This window comes from Mixophyes fleayi, chromosome 1 (genome assembly GCF_038048845.1).
Source record: "Mixophyes fleayi isolate aMixFle1 chromosome 1, aMixFle1.hap1, whole genome shotgun sequence".
Taxonomy (NCBI): domain Eukaryota; kingdom Metazoa; phylum Chordata; class Amphibia; order Anura; family Limnodynastidae; genus Mixophyes; species Mixophyes fleayi.
In genome coordinates this window covers 384,395,432-384,412,152 of record NC_134402.1, presented here as the reverse complement: position 1 = coordinate 384,412,152, position 16,721 = coordinate 384,395,432, and the positions used below count along the sequence as shown (strand labels likewise).

The 16,721-nt window shown below is 41.0% G+C and overlaps 1 protein-coding gene across 1 annotated transcript in view; it reads right to left on the bottom strand.

Moving 5' to 3' along the window:
* MRPS27 (mitochondrial ribosomal protein S27) overlaps positions 1 to 16,721 on the bottom strand; it is a 79,133-nt gene that overhangs the window by 54,889 nt on the left and 7,523 nt on the right. Inside the window, exons 3-4 of the mRNA XM_075179991.1 lie at positions 8,507 to 8,577; positions 7,172 to 7,230 (exon numbers count right to left, since the gene is read on the bottom strand). Coding sequence (XP_075036092.1) covers positions 7,172 to 7,230; positions 8,507 to 8,577 — 130 coding nt within the window. The remainder of the gene's footprint in view (positions 1 to 7,171; positions 7,231 to 8,506; positions 8,578 to 16,721) is intronic.

The window sequence follows — 16,721 nt, the reverse complement described above, 5'->3', positions numbered from 1 at the left end:
GGTACGACCAACCAAATGAGGCGACAATCGCCCATTTGGGCAGACTTTCGACCATCGTGTCACTGCACACACTGACCCGACTTTTGAACTAGCGGTCGTATGTCGGCTGATTTAGCAGATTATTGGATGCAAACTGTGTAGTGTTCACCCAGCTTAAAGCATATGAACAGTGATGTTAGCCTTTACTTTACACTACCCGCCATTTGAGGAGGAACTAAAATGCTGGTTCACTTGCATGTTTACAAAGCTTAAGAAAAATAAACAGAGAATAACGGTAACATAGCTCCATAAATAAAATATATATATTTTTTTCATGATAACCAGTGTCATTTTTTGTGATGTTACACTAACAAAACATATGGACTTATCCTGTGATAAACTGGTCTTCCTGGTCACCACCTCAGGACGCTGGCCTCAGAAGTCAGCTGTAATATTCCAAGGACCTTCCGGACTCCAGTCACTCAGTTTCAGAATCTTTTACAGAATATAGGTTAATTCTATTAAATTCATCCACTGTGCCCTGGTTAAGTAGCAGCGGAGCATTATATCAACTTTGTATTACGCTGACAGAAGCCCCTGTGGACCACTGTAATGGAACGTTTCTCTACCTGAACAACCATAGGTTGTGGAGGAGAACACAACAGAACGGTCAAGCACAATAACATCATCACAATGGGGCCAGTGCAGCTCCACACTGCTGCAGATTGTGACACAAAAGGTAGGGGTACAGCTGTCTCTACTTAAAAGCAGCATAACATTAACATTTAACATGTAATGTTATTTTATGAATGGTTGCAATTTTCAGCTTCTGTCTTTGGAAATGCATTATGCATTACTGTGAAATTATAAATAAGTGAACAGCCTGCAATGCACAAAATACTGCATACATATATAAGTAGGCATGCTATTATAGATTACACAAAGGCCACTCACTGTACAAATATTAAATAAAATATCTAACAAAATAAACTGAACATTTCAGAATAATGTAATAAACAATTTCCCTAAACATTTGAAAGCAGCACAACAGAGACCCCTGCTGGCCACATAAATAGTGGAAATAGAATTCATATTTCAGAATGTTAAACTTCAAGATGCATGGCATATACCCAGTCACAGAGAGAAAATGAGCAATATCCTGCTTACTAACATATGAACATTTTATAAAGTTGGATGGCAATAGTTGAATAGTCAAACTAAATACTATTTGAATAGAATTAATGGAACAAAATACCCCAATATAACTAAAGATTATTTTAACTGTATATTTCTGTATGTGCTGCATACACATATGGTCATAAATTAATCCTGACAAATATAAAACCAGAGAGCAGCCATGTTGTTTCCTCAGTGGAACATCATAGCTTACCTGTCACCTATACACAGCCATTTCGTGGCTGAAGCAACCAGAGACATCACTCAGGAATGAGGCATTTTGCAGTAACAGAGCACTTTGAGACTTATGACTCGGTAATGCCACTGGTTTCTAGTGAATTTATAGGCTGCATTCTCATATTGTTTCAGTGTTCAAAATGGCTGCCTCCACATGAGTATACATTACATAGTACCCACAGCAGTGGTCGATGTGGAAATTTAGAAGTGGTGGTATGCTAAATGTAATGGGACTGAAAGTGAATGTAATTTACTACTTTTACAATGAAGGCAGTGAGAGTAAGCGGTATGGTGTATACCACCCCCCCCCCCCCCCCCTTGTACCACTGATCCTCAGACTGCAGCAAAACAATGTAACCCAGAGACCAATTAACGATAAGTAAATGAACACTAACCTAGCTTCACTATTCACTAACTTAAGAATAAATGTAGGTAATCGTAAATTAGAAATGGTTCAGTACAATGTCCACTTGCTTTACAGGCAAGCCAATATTTGTCTCCTTATTGGTTAAATACTGCAGCGCCTAAGAGCTTTTTCTATACATTACAAATAAAACAAATAAAGGCCAGCAATAACTAGAAATAAAGAGTTCAGCTTCTACTTCCTATACTGTGGAGGGCTCATGATGTTTCATAGATAATAATAGCAATACTTTCTTCACAAGATTATTATTCCAGGAAGGAAGACCCCGGCCCCCTCCCAAAAAAAAAAACCAATGCGACAGTTTAGCCTCACAGGGCGCAACAGATTCCCTTCTTACCCCAAAAAGGATAATTAAATAAATTATTTGGATGTTCAATAGCCCTAAGTAAGGGCCTCATTTAGCGCAAACATAAAATCCACCCAAAGGATGCAAATATGCACGTGGACAAACCATGGTGGGATACAAGGGGAACTCTTGTATCTAGCACACAAATACTATACAGCTATATTTGAATACTGCCGGACAGGTAGAGTTGTGTAGGTACTGTAGGTATGCCTACTGTTTATAAGTGGACCAGGAGAATTTATCTTGAATTTCCAGATAAAAGTGCACACCGTCCATGTCTAGAGTTGGTCCACGCGCCATTTCCCCACCAGAATCCAGGCACCGGAGGACCTAGGAGGAAAGTCTTGGTTGTGTGTAATAACGGTACCGGTGAGGAAATGTCTCTACTGACTAGTGATATTAATTGTAGATAAAAATATTTGAAGAGGGTTAACGGCCTCAGAAGTGATTATTTCAATTTTAGTAAAAATATTCCACAATAAATTGATATATAATGGCGCTAGTCCAAGATCAAGTCCAAATATGATATTACAATTCCAACTTCCGAAGTCACTTTCTTATTTTTAATCGGCAGCCGCAATGCAATATAGCCGGGTGGTAAGTCCGGGAGACAAATCTAAAATGAAGAAAATGCAGGGCGCCTCATTAGGTAATAATATAGGCCAAGTATTACCTATATATAATAATGATTTATGCATACTATTGACATATATCATTGGGATCCTGGATGACCTCGATAATGAAGTTGTAAGGACCAAAATTATGCTATACGCCCTTTAAGAAGTAACGGTCCGGTACGCATAATCATTATTATATATAGGTAATATTTGGCCTATATTATTGCACTATGCGGCGCCCTGCATTTTCTTCATTTTAGTTTAGTAAAAATATAGTAATGCATCTTCACAAAGTGTGAGCTCTTTAATTTAAATTTCCATCTTAAATTTGTTTTGTTTTTTTCTTAAACCCATCTCCCTGTCTACAAAGTAGCTGGCCAGCTTTAGTATAGAAAGAGAAGGGTAAGATTTCCGCTTTAAAAAGGGTCACTGCAGAGACTGTACTTGGACAATCGAGCGCGGTTTCTGGGCATCATCAAATCGTGGCCAATAAAAATAATTAACAGGGAAATTTGGCTCTACATGCCTCGTACATTGTGCTTCTATTTGGCAGAAGGTTCAGGGCTGATGGGAAATGTCAGCAACACGAGAACTGTAATGTTTATTAATCAGTACGATGGATGGGTGTTGGGCCTGCATCTATCCAGCACTAATTTTCATACAACCCTTTCATACCAGTACTACAGATGTGTAAACAGGAAAAAGTTTTGCATTGAATGTTTTGTAATAGAAATATTTTAGAGCTTCAGGTCATTTTTTGGCTGGAAAAACATTGCTGACCCAGACTACAGTGATGATGGCCTTATATCCCGGTTGGGGACACAGAGATTAGTTATATGCTGCACAATTAGTGGAGTTTTAAACACCTAGATTTGGGTGGAATAAAGGGAGATTAAATGCCAAATGTTTTACCTGCGCTCTGATAATCTGGTAACTAGAGTGTGTCTAATGGTCTCAGGGGTTGTTGTCACCCCCTCCCCTTCTCATTTGCATGGTGGAAAACAGTGGGAACAAATAAAAATTCAAGTATATTTATGTTGGGTCAACAAAGATGTAGAATACAGTAAACGTTATGTGTAGGAGATTAGAAGAGTAAAATGTATCACTAATTCCTCTCTTATAAGTATAACCGAGAGAGATTTCTCATGGATGTGAAACGGACAATCAAACGACTGATGTAATTTATTATGTCCACTATAGTGTTTCTTTACTTTAAACCAAGACTGCCCAACCGGTGGCCGCAGGTCACATGCAGTCTTCCAGGCCGCCTGCACTCAGCCCACCCCAGTGTGCTCTGACTGACGGCTACATTCACCTCTTCATTAGTTCAAACTGCTGTTACTGCTGCAAACTGCATCTTCAGTAGATAAATCATGGTGATTTCACTGGTTGAAACCCCCTGTGATTTAACTGGAATGAAGGTCAGTCATTTTGCTGGAAGAAATCACAGTGCAGCCGTTGTAATGGCTCTACACACTGTCAGGTTGCTCTCATTACTGCTAGATAAAGAGAAGCTCAACCATCATCGAGAGAGCCACCAAGAGAGGAAAGAAATGTAATGGAAAAGCAGAGAAACAGCAAATGGAGACTAGCATCCGGCTTTACTATGTGAACAAGGTTCCAAGGTTGAATATGCTGGACACGAGACATTGGGCTGGTAATCTTTTTACAGGGCTACATGTGGTGAGCACGAGGGCTGCACATATGGCTGTAGGAGGTGGGCATTAAACGCTTTTAATGGAGGGCATGTGGCTGTTAATGCTAGCACAAGGATATATGTGGTTAGCATTGTGCTGTTATGCTCAAACGGCATATATATAGCGGGCATAGGACTATGGTGGGCATGAGGCTAGCATGCTTGGCACAAAGCTTTACTGGGTTTGAGGCAATGGTACTGTGGTGAGCATGAGGTTGCTAATCTGAACACAGGGTGGTAATGATGGCCATGTACTACATGGCATGTAGCTGTAAGTAGGCATGGTTAATCTGGGTACAGAGCTGCATGCGAGAGCACGAGGCTGTTATGCAGGTAAGGGATTGTAGTGGATACGATGTTGTTAATCTTGTCACAAGGCTGTATGTGTTAGGCTTGAGGCTGTTATATAATTCACAGGGCTGTAATGATGGGCAAAAGACTGTGGTGGACATGAGGCTGTTATGCAGGGCATATTGCTATATACAGAGGCATAGAATCTAATGTGGTGAGCAGTAAACTGTTATACTGAGCACAACGCTGCATATTGTGGGCAATGGACTGCTATATGCATTATTTAGTTTTATATGAAAAATTATAAGAGTGCTGAACATTCCAGTAATGATAATAAAGGGATGAATATCATCATAGTAAACAACTCGGTTGTCCACTGCTCTCTGTCCCTGGAGGTTAAAAGATCTTTGATTTAGCAGGTGAAATTGTCAGATTCACTGCCTGATCTTTCTGTGTTGTACAAGTGGGTCTATCAGCAGGGATGACGGAACGTGGTAAGCGGGGTAAGCAAGGTGGGGGGGGGGGGGGCACCATACCGGAGTGGCGCTTCCCCCGTCACCGGCACCCTCCTCTGTATAGATTATTCATAGAACAATAAATGTACGCTGTTTAATGTATTACTCTCTATATGAAAATTTATAATATGATTTGCTTTAAAAGAAGAAAAACATTATTGAATGAACAAATAATTTATAAAAGAGGAGGGCGCAAATTTATTTTTTGCAGGGAGGCACCAGACATGCTAGCACCGGTCCTGTCCATCAGTGACACAGACATTTTCACTGACCCAATTGTGTCAAAGCCGGTCTGTGACATTTTAACGTGGTGAATACTCACCGAATCTGGTACACCCCTGTCCAAGGCAAATCCGGCACAATGAATACAGTGGCGCAATATACATTTACATCTACTGATTTTTTGCATATAATAATTGTTGTGAGGGTTGGATTAAAAAGGACAAGGTATAATGAGGGTGCACTGTAATTAACCACTTCATGACTGAAGGGTCGGAAGGAGCAAGGACAGCCCACCAATATCTGTCACACACTGGCAAATAAATGATCTTGCCTTGTGCCAGGAATAAAATATTCAGTGGAAACAGGATATAATAGAGCTGCCTCTGCTGCTGTACTATGACTACCCTGTGCTGGGAGCAGCCCTGGTGACATCACTGCAGTGAGATCACAAGATTCCCTGCTCACATCAGGAAGAAATACAAAAGCGCTTTTTTCTTAAAACAAACACATTAATATACAGAAGATCTGAAGAACACAAAACCTGGTAAAAAGTATCCACAAGCTGCAGGTTAGTGAGAAGCTGCAGGTACTTCACAGGATTTACTATTCAAAAGAGGAAGCTGCACATAATACTCACTCTGAAGATTCTATGCTGCAATCAGGGTGCCATGAACCAAAGGAGTCAGTTCCTGGCATCCTTGTGGATCTCTCAGCTGTAGTAGTGTCAATGCTCTTCTGAGAGCATGGGCACCCTTTTCTACCTGTCAATTTCAGAAGGCAATGCAGAGATAAGAGCCACTGCTATTCTATTGTAAATGGCCAGCAGTTGGCAAGTAGTTACCAAGCACACACAGTAAACAAAATATAAAAAAATATCTCCATTAAGATTATATGATTACTGTATATAGACTATATAGACTGATTAATAGCATATCACACTAGAATGCTCTGGCACTTATAGAATGCTGTACGTATTGTATAAAGGTCACTAGAATGCTAAAAGTTGCAGGCCAGGCCTTGATCAAACCCACATTATTTTATAGGCACCAGTTCAGGAGCATGTATTTTTAATACATGTGAAGTCCTCCTTATATACTAGCACTGATATAAATAATAAACTTAAAAAAAAACAACTAAGCACTATGTAACTGATTATTATCATTTACATTGCAATTACATTACCTGACACCTGCACTTTATTATTATTATTATTCGGAGGAACATAAAAGTTTGACCATTGGAGAAATGCAGTGAAATAACTTTGTGACATTAATCTACTTTGTGAGAATCAATTTAACCCTAGAAGCCAAGTTCTCAATCTGCATTGCAAAACTGTTTCACTATACATCTACTCAGGAGTGAAAAACAAGCCAAAGAATTAAGGACTTTGTTTTTTTTTCCATATTTGCATTCAAATGATTAGTTTATACGATATATGCACTTTATCAACATGCCCCTCCAGGCAGCCCACACAACTTATAATAAGCCTATAATCACACAGTGCTGATGACTTTTACATTTAACCAAATAATAAAACAAACTAATAAGGTCTATGTTGTTTTTTTAAGTGCATTAGCTCTTTATATGACAGTAGGGAGGGTTTTAACAAAAATGTATCTAGTTTTGTACAAAAGATATTTATCAACATAAAATAATAATACTACTTACTTGTATAGGTAGTATTCAGCCATTTCAACTTCTTCTCTACATGTAATATTGTCAACGAACTGAAGGAAATGAAATATAAAACACATTTTAAACTAAATCTCTCCAATGGGTTTAGCAACATCACAGAACTAAACAATTTAATATTAACAATATATATGATATCATATCATATATATTGGCTCTGGATGATTTTTAAATAATGAAAGCAGATGTGCGTTTGGTTCCTATGGATAACCGCACATTAGCAAACGAGCCCCAAAAACATAGTATCCGGTTTGCTCATGCAAAATTCACAAATTAGAGGTATATTTATTTCAAAGTCTGTTTACAATGCTGCTCATACATAGAACATTGAAGATGTGAAGTCACCACATCAGTAAATGCTGAGAAGGAGAGGTCATCATCATTTATTTATATAGCGCCACCAATATTTAGCACTGTACAGAGAATATCTACCACTCACATCAGTCCCTGCCCCTTTGGAGCTACAGTCTAGATTCATTAACACATACACACGCACGATATCTTTGCAAAAACAAATAAGAAAAGCTGATTATCCTACTAGTATGTTTTTGGAGTGTGCGATGAAACTGGAGCACCCAGAGACAACCCAAACAAACGGGAGAACATACAAACTCCACACAAATAAAACCCTGGTCGAAACTCAAACTCATGACCCCAGTGCTGTGAGGCAGAAATGCCAAAAACTGTGCCACCATGCTGCCCACCTGTTGTGTACTTTATATAGAATAAATTCTTAGGCACAGTCACCTTAGGTTAAAATTTCTCTCTCTCACTCTAATCACTATATGCTGCATCATATACACCAATAACTTCCTTATGTACATTATCTCAGGAAATATGGTTCACTCACAGGAGCCAGCCAGGCATAGCCATGAGAAAAACATTCTGATGACTGAGGATTTGGGTTTCTCCGACTCCAATGTTCTCCCCAGCACCTATTTCCCTGGTGCTCCACCCAGCCCTTTTTCCTTGGCGCCTCACCTGGCTCTTGGAGCCCAACAGAGTCCTATTATAATATAATAAACCATTGTTTCTCCTAACAGTCACTATGTGAGCACTACAGCCAGCAGTGTGTGTTAGACCAGTCCTGCTAGGTGTGGGCAATAACCTCCAACATCTTTCAATACTATTGTAAAGTATTACAATTGCCCCACCCGGCTACTTCTTAATGCCACCCGGTTGGCAACATTTTCTGGGGAAAACACTGGACTCCTTAATATGGTGTTTGCTAAGATTGTGTTACTGGCTACCAAAATCATTATTTCCACCTGGTAACAATGTTACTTATCATAAACAGCTGAATTTCCTCACCCGCTCCAGGATAAGAGAGCTCACTGGAATCTTCCGTTCATAGCACTTTTCCATATGCCCTCCCAGAGCAGCTGCAAAGACAGAAATATCATATTAATATTATTTCTTTAATTATAATGACAAAAAGATCTATCCTTAAATGCACCTTTCATAAACAGCTTTACCTTCCCTACCAGCCATCCATGATCCCATCTAGTAGTTTGGCATTTCCTATGTGTTATACATGTGCCCAACATGACATCTACAATTAATTTGGCAATGGATATAAAAAAATATGTTAACTATGTATTTTACATTGGCTTTCATGCTACTCACATCAGGTGCTAACTATTGTGTAAGGGAGCAACCTTAGATCTAGATAAGAGTATACAATATAACCATTCTGCACCAATGCAAGACCTTACAGAAACTACAAACACAGCGGCAGATATAATTCTAAATCACAGAAACCAACGCGTTTCACATGTAGTTTTACTTGGTGTTACTTCATTAGTCTCAATGTATTTAACTTGCATACTGACCAACACTTCCAAATGCGAATAACATTGCGAGTGCTTATGGGGTCACTGGAAACAATGCTTTCCATTGTTTGTTTGTTGTGCTAGAATATATTGGCGAGAGCAATGAAAAATGCAGAGCCCTTATTTGTAGATGTACGTAGAAATATACTAAATAGGTATGAAATACAAGCCACAAAGTATAAGCTTAGAGAAATACATGTAGTGGTCACACAGACAAGTGCATATTGCCAGATGTGTTTGGATTATCAGAAATTATTTTGTGTGACCTTCTGAAACAGGAATTGCATAGTGAATACTGTACATTATGCTGTAGATTGACTAATAATGCACAAGAACAACTAAGTAAAATCACATCTCCTAGTCAAATCCTTAACCCCCCAAAATATACAGTACTATAGTATATTATTCTTTAGGATACAAGTTAAATTTAATGTTACCTGTCTAAAAATCCAGTCACTGTGCTGTGTACACCCAGTGTCACTGTTACGGCTAGCGGTTATTATCATGAACATGTAGAACAAGATGGAGAGGTCTTCACCTATAGCAGCCGCCTTTCCCGTAGAGCTTGTTACGCTCACAGGTACTCAGATGCCCCTAGATATTACACTCAAAGTAGTACAAGTTTATAAATGAAGCGCAGATTAGCGGGTGATAGTAAACAAAGCGTGGTCAGAAATCAGGCCGAGGTCTAAGGTCCAAAGCAGGTACCGCGGTCAGGAACAGGTAAGATGTCAGGACTGGCAGCAAACAAGGAAGGTCCAGAAATAAAGCAGAGTTCAGGACAACAGGCAAGGAATCAAAGTCCAGTAAACATAGCCATGGGTCATACACAAGTAATTCAATCCAGAGAACAGGTACAAGGCATAGGAGCAAGTTAGTAATCAGGAACTGAGAACTATAACCGGCAGGGATGCTAAGCCCTCCCTGCCTTTTATACACAGATGGGCCAATCACAATATGGGAACACATATGCAGTAATCAGCCCACAAGGCTGTTAATTAACTTCACCAGTGCACACGCGCTCAGCTGTCAGTTTAGCTGGGCCGCAGCGGTGAAGGAGAGAAGTGTGCCACCTGTTGCCTTGGTGACAACCGGGACGTGTGGGCGGAAGTGTCGTCCCATCGTCATGACGCCAGAGGCAACCGGAAGCGAGCCGTGGCGGCCAGCAATGGAGCTGCGGCTCGTGACAGTGACTTAGTGGATTTTGTCATTTTAGAACAATGTCCCTGCGGGTTTGACAGTTTTGTGGATAACTCACAATTTCCTCTATATGCATTGCTCCCATAGTAACAAAGTCCAGGGTAGACACTTTTACCCCATCAAAAAAATGAATATATTCCCTTTTTCAAACATTAGCATGTAAAGACAGGCGAGTCCTACCATTAAGTGACTGAATGAAGTGATACAATAGGGTTAAATAAACCCCACTGTTAGCTTGTCCCATCAACTAAATTTCCACTTTGAGCACTGTATATATTATAATGATCTCCAAACTGCATTAAGCTCGCTAGTGAACCAGAGATAGGAAGCAGCCTGGCTTGGAGCGCTTTCTGCAGAGCACACACATGCAAAAGACAGATGGAAAAGGAGCAGGAAGTGGAGACTCCATCCATAACTCACATACCAATTAAACCCATCTGCTCCTTCCTTAAAAATGATAATGAAACCATAATTTGTTTAAAAAGATGACATTATTAGACTCAGACCATTCACAACCATGATCACCCTAATCAGGAAGAAGCTTCTTCTAAATTGTCCTTTATTCTGTTCTTAAAGGAAACATACCCTGTATATCCTTTACACCAGAGAATAAAGATTTATACAATTACTTTAGGACACGGGGCTTCGTTTTATTTAGGAGCTAATCAAATGAAGGGTACAATTTTGGAACCTGGACAAACCGTGTTGCAAATGCAATTATTTTACATTTATTTAATTTGCATACAGGATAAATACTGCCTGCTTGTGCGTGTAGCACACAAACACTGGCCTATTTTTACACCTGCTTCCAACACTAATTCCATCTGCACATTTTAAAGTACCCTCCCCCCACCCCATTCAACGTAACATGGCTTTACATAAAGGTACAAAATTAAACCTTCCAGATGAATGTACTCCCACCTCTAAACAAGGCTGTGGGGTAAATGTATTAAAGTGCAGATTTTGCAAGTTGCCGATATTTGGCGACTTTGCAGGGGAAATTTAAAGGCAAAACTTGCCTTTAAAGCCATTGCCATTTTAAATTTCCCCTGCAGTCGCCGAATATCGACCACTTGCAAAATCTGCACTTTAATACACTTATCCCTGCTTGTGTTATTTACCAACATTGCTCAGTAGTGCAAATCCGCTCATTCTCTGATTTACTTGAGTCAGGGCCTACTCTCTTTTACTCATGTATGGGAAAAGTTCCAACTACGTGCCCGGGAATTTTATACTTACATTTAAGACATTGGTTCCCAGCCCTCCCCAGAAAAGGCCTGGATGTGGCCTCACCCCCAGCCAACATGAAATTGACAAAAAGAACTAATAAAGCCGGCATCAGCTTTTGTTATCGCTATTTCCTTCTATCCCTGTCAGAATACTAGAATTTAGCTGCAATGGGAAGCAGACCTTCACATCGACTTAACAAGCGAACAATGGTAAGCTATTTTTATTAACTCATATCGAATGTCTAAATGTATGAATCATACAGAAATTATGTTAAAATTAATCAACATGCTGTACCTCACCCCAGCCACACTTCACAGAATGTGGCCCGATCAGTCCAAACTCTGCTGGAGACAATGTAATATAACAGGAGACACAATGCATGTATTTTAGAAATTGTACTTTAATACAGCCGTTCTGGGTGCAAGTTTTTAAGTTAGTTAATAAAGTTACTGCCCAGACTCTGGCTCCTGAGGTTGCTCTATTACATCATTTTCCTCCGCAATTCCCACTACACGCTAAATATGTTATATATTTGGCCACATTTGGTTGCTGCAAGAGCTTCTATAGCACAAAGCTGGAAATCCCCCCTCCCACCCCTGATACAGAAGGTAGTTGCTAAGGTACAACATGGCTTTACTGCCCCTTCATCTCCATTAGTGGGATGGTCCAGTTGGCATGCGTATGTCACAGAAGGTGAAGGAGCGCCTTCGGCCAGAGTAAACTCTACCCCGCCTCTCCATCCACCCGCGCTTAATGAATCTCTCCACCGATCTCCATAGATTCCTTCAGGTAACTATAACGCAGGATAACCTTTTTTATTTTCTCTCAAAACTAGTAGCTTATAAGGTTCCTGGCTATCTCCATAGAGTGTATTTCATATATTACACTGTTTGATGTGTTCCTGCACACTATGTACCCCCCCCCCTTCTCTTTTTTCATGTCCTTCCCTTCCACCCTCCTTTATTTTCTGCATCTCATAAATCTTGAAAAACAATAAAAATACTATTGACGTTATAATAGTGCAAATCTGCTCGAATACCATATCAAATCCATCAGACACTCGCTTTCATCTGTCTAGAAAAAGGTAGAAAATGTATTGAAGAATACCCTTTATACAATCTAGTTTAAGATTTTTTCCCATCCAGTCTGCACAATTACTTTTCCTACCTTTAAGAAACACAGTAAATATTTATTGGTGCCAATTCATTTAGCATTGAGGCTCAATAGGAACCTTGAGACGTGTTTCTGTGCACGACTATCACAGCTATGATACAGAGAGCATCACACATCTAGGAGGCACGAAACCAGGTATTACGGTACAGAAAACACTATCAGGTGCAGGCACAATAGAGTAAAGCTTATAACCAGAAACAACCCGCAGAGACTTATTGTGCAAACTTCCAACAGGACATTGAATCTGTCCCTATGAGGCACAAACAAAAATGGAATATTATTACTATAGACCTTGTGCGAGGCTTCCATGGCACCAAGTGTGGGTAGAATTTCACTACATTAAATTACATTGTCTACAGGGTAGGTCACATGAGTAAATGTACGTATAAAGTATCAAAGCCAGACTGGACTGCTGTAGAAACAAGGCGATTCCATATACATATAACGAGGGGGGTGGGAGCTGAAATGTCTTGATCTTTTATTAAAGAACCATGCCCATATTTAAAAGCATGAAAAAAAACCAAAAACTTTATTAATGTTACCTGTTTGTCTGCCTTTAAACACAGTTTATCTCAATTAAAGGTTTGCTATATTTCCCTTAAACTTTACAACCCATAAAATCATGATCCAGGCACCCACTACTATCTGGTAACATTTAGCCATATGTTACATTACAGCAGACTTAAAACAGATGGCCATTTTACTCTTTGGCACACATATTTGGTGTTCAGGGTCTCTGCTCCTTTGCACAGCTGCAGGATAGATTTGGCCTTCCCTCTAAAGATTTCTAGAAGTACCTGCAGCATTGGATCACTGACCTCCTCCGCCAGACCTGCCCGTTGAATCCTCCTCCACCCCTCCTATATTCTAAACTGACTAGAGGCAACAACAAAGGAGGCATTACATTCTGGTACAACTACCTAACCACTCATTATTATGATTAAACATACCTCTCAAACAAAGTGGGAATCTGATCCTGATATATCACTCTCCCCAGCTCAATGGGATTGTATTCACAATAATTTATCTAAGATGTCTAAATGCACTAACCACCTAGAAGTCGTCTACACAAGATATGGCCTTCTCACTCTTAGCTTTGCTGGTGCAGATGCTGGGAGGTTGGTGATATCCTCCATGTGTTCTGGTCCTGTAATCCAGACGATTTGGGTAGACGTTTTTCAACGAACAGAAAAAAAGTTACGAATGTGAAACTAATCCCATCTCCACTCATTGCCCTCCTCCAACTATTCCCCGAACAACTACGGAAAAACCATAGATATGTATGGGGCCATATCCTTATTGCTGCCAGAGCTTCATTGCATAACAGTGAAAGCAATCCTCTCCTCCCTCCATTTACAAAATTGTGAGTAAAATCCACTTCAGTTACGAGATGGAGATATACGAGGTCCCTTATTCTATGGCACCATCCTTACCCATAGTTAAGTGGATGTCCTAGCAGGTGTTCACAACTGAAGGCGAGGGTTCCAAGATATTATGCCAACCAGACATGTTGACCACTACTACTTTCGACCCTCTTGATCGGCCTTTCCAAGCTCCTACATAAGATACACTTGGTCCTAGCCTACTAGCTGCCTGAAATATATCTTGTATACTAACTTTCATGCACTAACGCCACTTCCTATTTTGTTTGATTGTATGTATCTTGTGTTTTGTCTGCTCCCCACTATGTACCCTTCCCCATTCCTTAACTTTTTTCTGTTTCCCTTTCCCTTATCATATAAAAGTACACAAAAAATAATTCTATTAAAATAAAAAAAACAGATGGCCCATTATCTTCCTTATCACATGACATTTTTTCTACCAGCATTCTTCTTAACCATTCGCTGACTGGCCACAATAGATTTACTAACGGCCGGTGAATCTATAAAACTGAGGCAGCATTTTTTTATTTTTTTTTATATATCACAAGATCCCACGTGACAGCCATTATTAGACCCGGGCTGATGCTGACAGCTGAGGGGTCCCATGGAGGGGGGGTAAGAATCACTCCGTTTGCAAGGGGAAAGCAAAAAGAGGATTTTATACTCACGTTATATCCATTTCTGTGAGTCCATCTGAGGGACACTGCTTACCATGGGATGGTATGAGGGAACGTGCAGTAGGCAAATAGTTAACTTTCCTGCTGACAGGCTATATCCCCTCTACAACCCCGTGTGAACTTCAGTGTGTAATACAAAAGCCCGAAGGAAGGGAACCCCAACACCAAAAGAATAACCACAGAAGAGCAGATGGGAGGGAACATAGTGTCCCCAGATTGACTCAGAGAAATGGATTTAACGTGAGTATAAAATCCTCTTATCTCTTACCTCCACCTGGAGGACCCTGCTTACCATGGGGACATACCTAAGCAGCCCCCTAAGGGACGGACTGCTCCGACAGTCCGGTCCGCAAACATCTGGGGACGCAAACATAATAAATTGATAAAACCTAGTGAAGGCATGGACAGAGGACCAGGTGGCCGCCCAGCAGAGCTAATCTGCCGAACGGGTAGAATGGGAGGCAATATGACTAGGTGAAGGCCGATCAGAACTGACGTAGGCCTGCTTGATTGTGGACGTAATCCATCTAGAAGCCGCCCAACACTATTCATGGGCCTCAAATTGTATGAGCAGCAAGTCAGTTCGTCGAATGGCTGATGTCCATTCAACAAAGATGTGGAGGGCACAAACCACATCCAAATAAGTTGAGGAGTTTGGGCCTGCGGAGGCAACCGCCTCCTGGAAGACTGGGACCACAATCTCTTGGTTCAAGTGAAAACCTGAAAACACCTTTGGCTGAAAAGACGGAACTGTTCTCAACACAGCCCTGTCATCATGGAAGATGAGATAGGAGGACCTACAAGAAAGGGCCCCAAGCTCTGACACCCGCCGTGCAGAGGAAATGGCCAGGAGAAATACCACCTTCCACGTAAGGAATCTAAACTCCGTTGAACTCATTGGTTCAAAGGTAGACCTCTGACGCATGGTCAGAACTAGGAGCCGTAGGCATAACATAAGGGGGCTGTATATGCAAGACCCCTTGAAGGAAGGTTCTTACTTTCGGAAATTCAACTATTTTCAGTTGGAAAAAAAATAAAAAAAAGTCTGACACCTGGACCTTTAGGGACCCAAGTTGCAGACCTGCATCGAAGCCATCCTGGAGAAAGGCTAGGATACGGGAAAGATGAAAATTAGTTGAGTGGCAGAGTCTTCGTTCATACCAATTAATGTAGGTATGCCACACTAGGTAATAAATGTGTTGGTTTCTTGGCTCACAGCATGGTGTCTACCACTCTGGAGAAAAGCCCTCTGGGACGTCAGTGTCCAGAGTTTGGCCTCAAAGACCATGCCATTAAAACCCACCGAAGTAGGTGCTGGTAAAAAAAACGGGCCCTGCCATAACAGGTCACCTCAACGGAGCAGAAACCTTCTTGGAACTGCTACCCTGCTTAGAATGTCTGTGGAACCAATGTGTCGGAGCCAAATCGGGAACCCTCTTGCTCACCAGAAGTTGCCCTAGAAAGTCCATCAACTTTTGGGGCTCTGTGAGGGGCGGAAGGGGTGCCTGCTCAAGGGGTCCTACAGGAAGTAGAGAGACTATGGTCCCCCCAGGGGAGTATCTGAAAAGTGTAAACTTTCATGCCCAGCCATCTCTTGAGGATAGGTCTGAGGGGCTAAGGAAGTGAAAGGAACCTTCTCCGGTCATATTGACTGCTGCTGAAGGAAGCAAAGAGACAGCCTGGCTTCAATTTAGTGTCATCGTTATGTGAAAAGAACAAGGGATGGGCGACCATAGAACAACAGCTATGCTGACCCTCTGAATGAACAACCCTCTCTTCAAGTTCTGGGAGGACCGCCACTACAAGAATTTTGACCCACAGCAGTTAACCCATACCCCTGCGGTCATGGAGAGGGGAAGGGTCCATTCAGGCTGCCGGTTAGGCATAGGGCTCTACCTCTCTGGGAATGACCTCTGGCCACAGAGGACCTGTCCCCAATGGTCTGGCCTCTCACCAATGCCACCCCCCTCTGAAGGGATTGGTGAAAAGACCCAAACCTCGGAACTCTAAATTTAGGGGTACTCACCAGAAG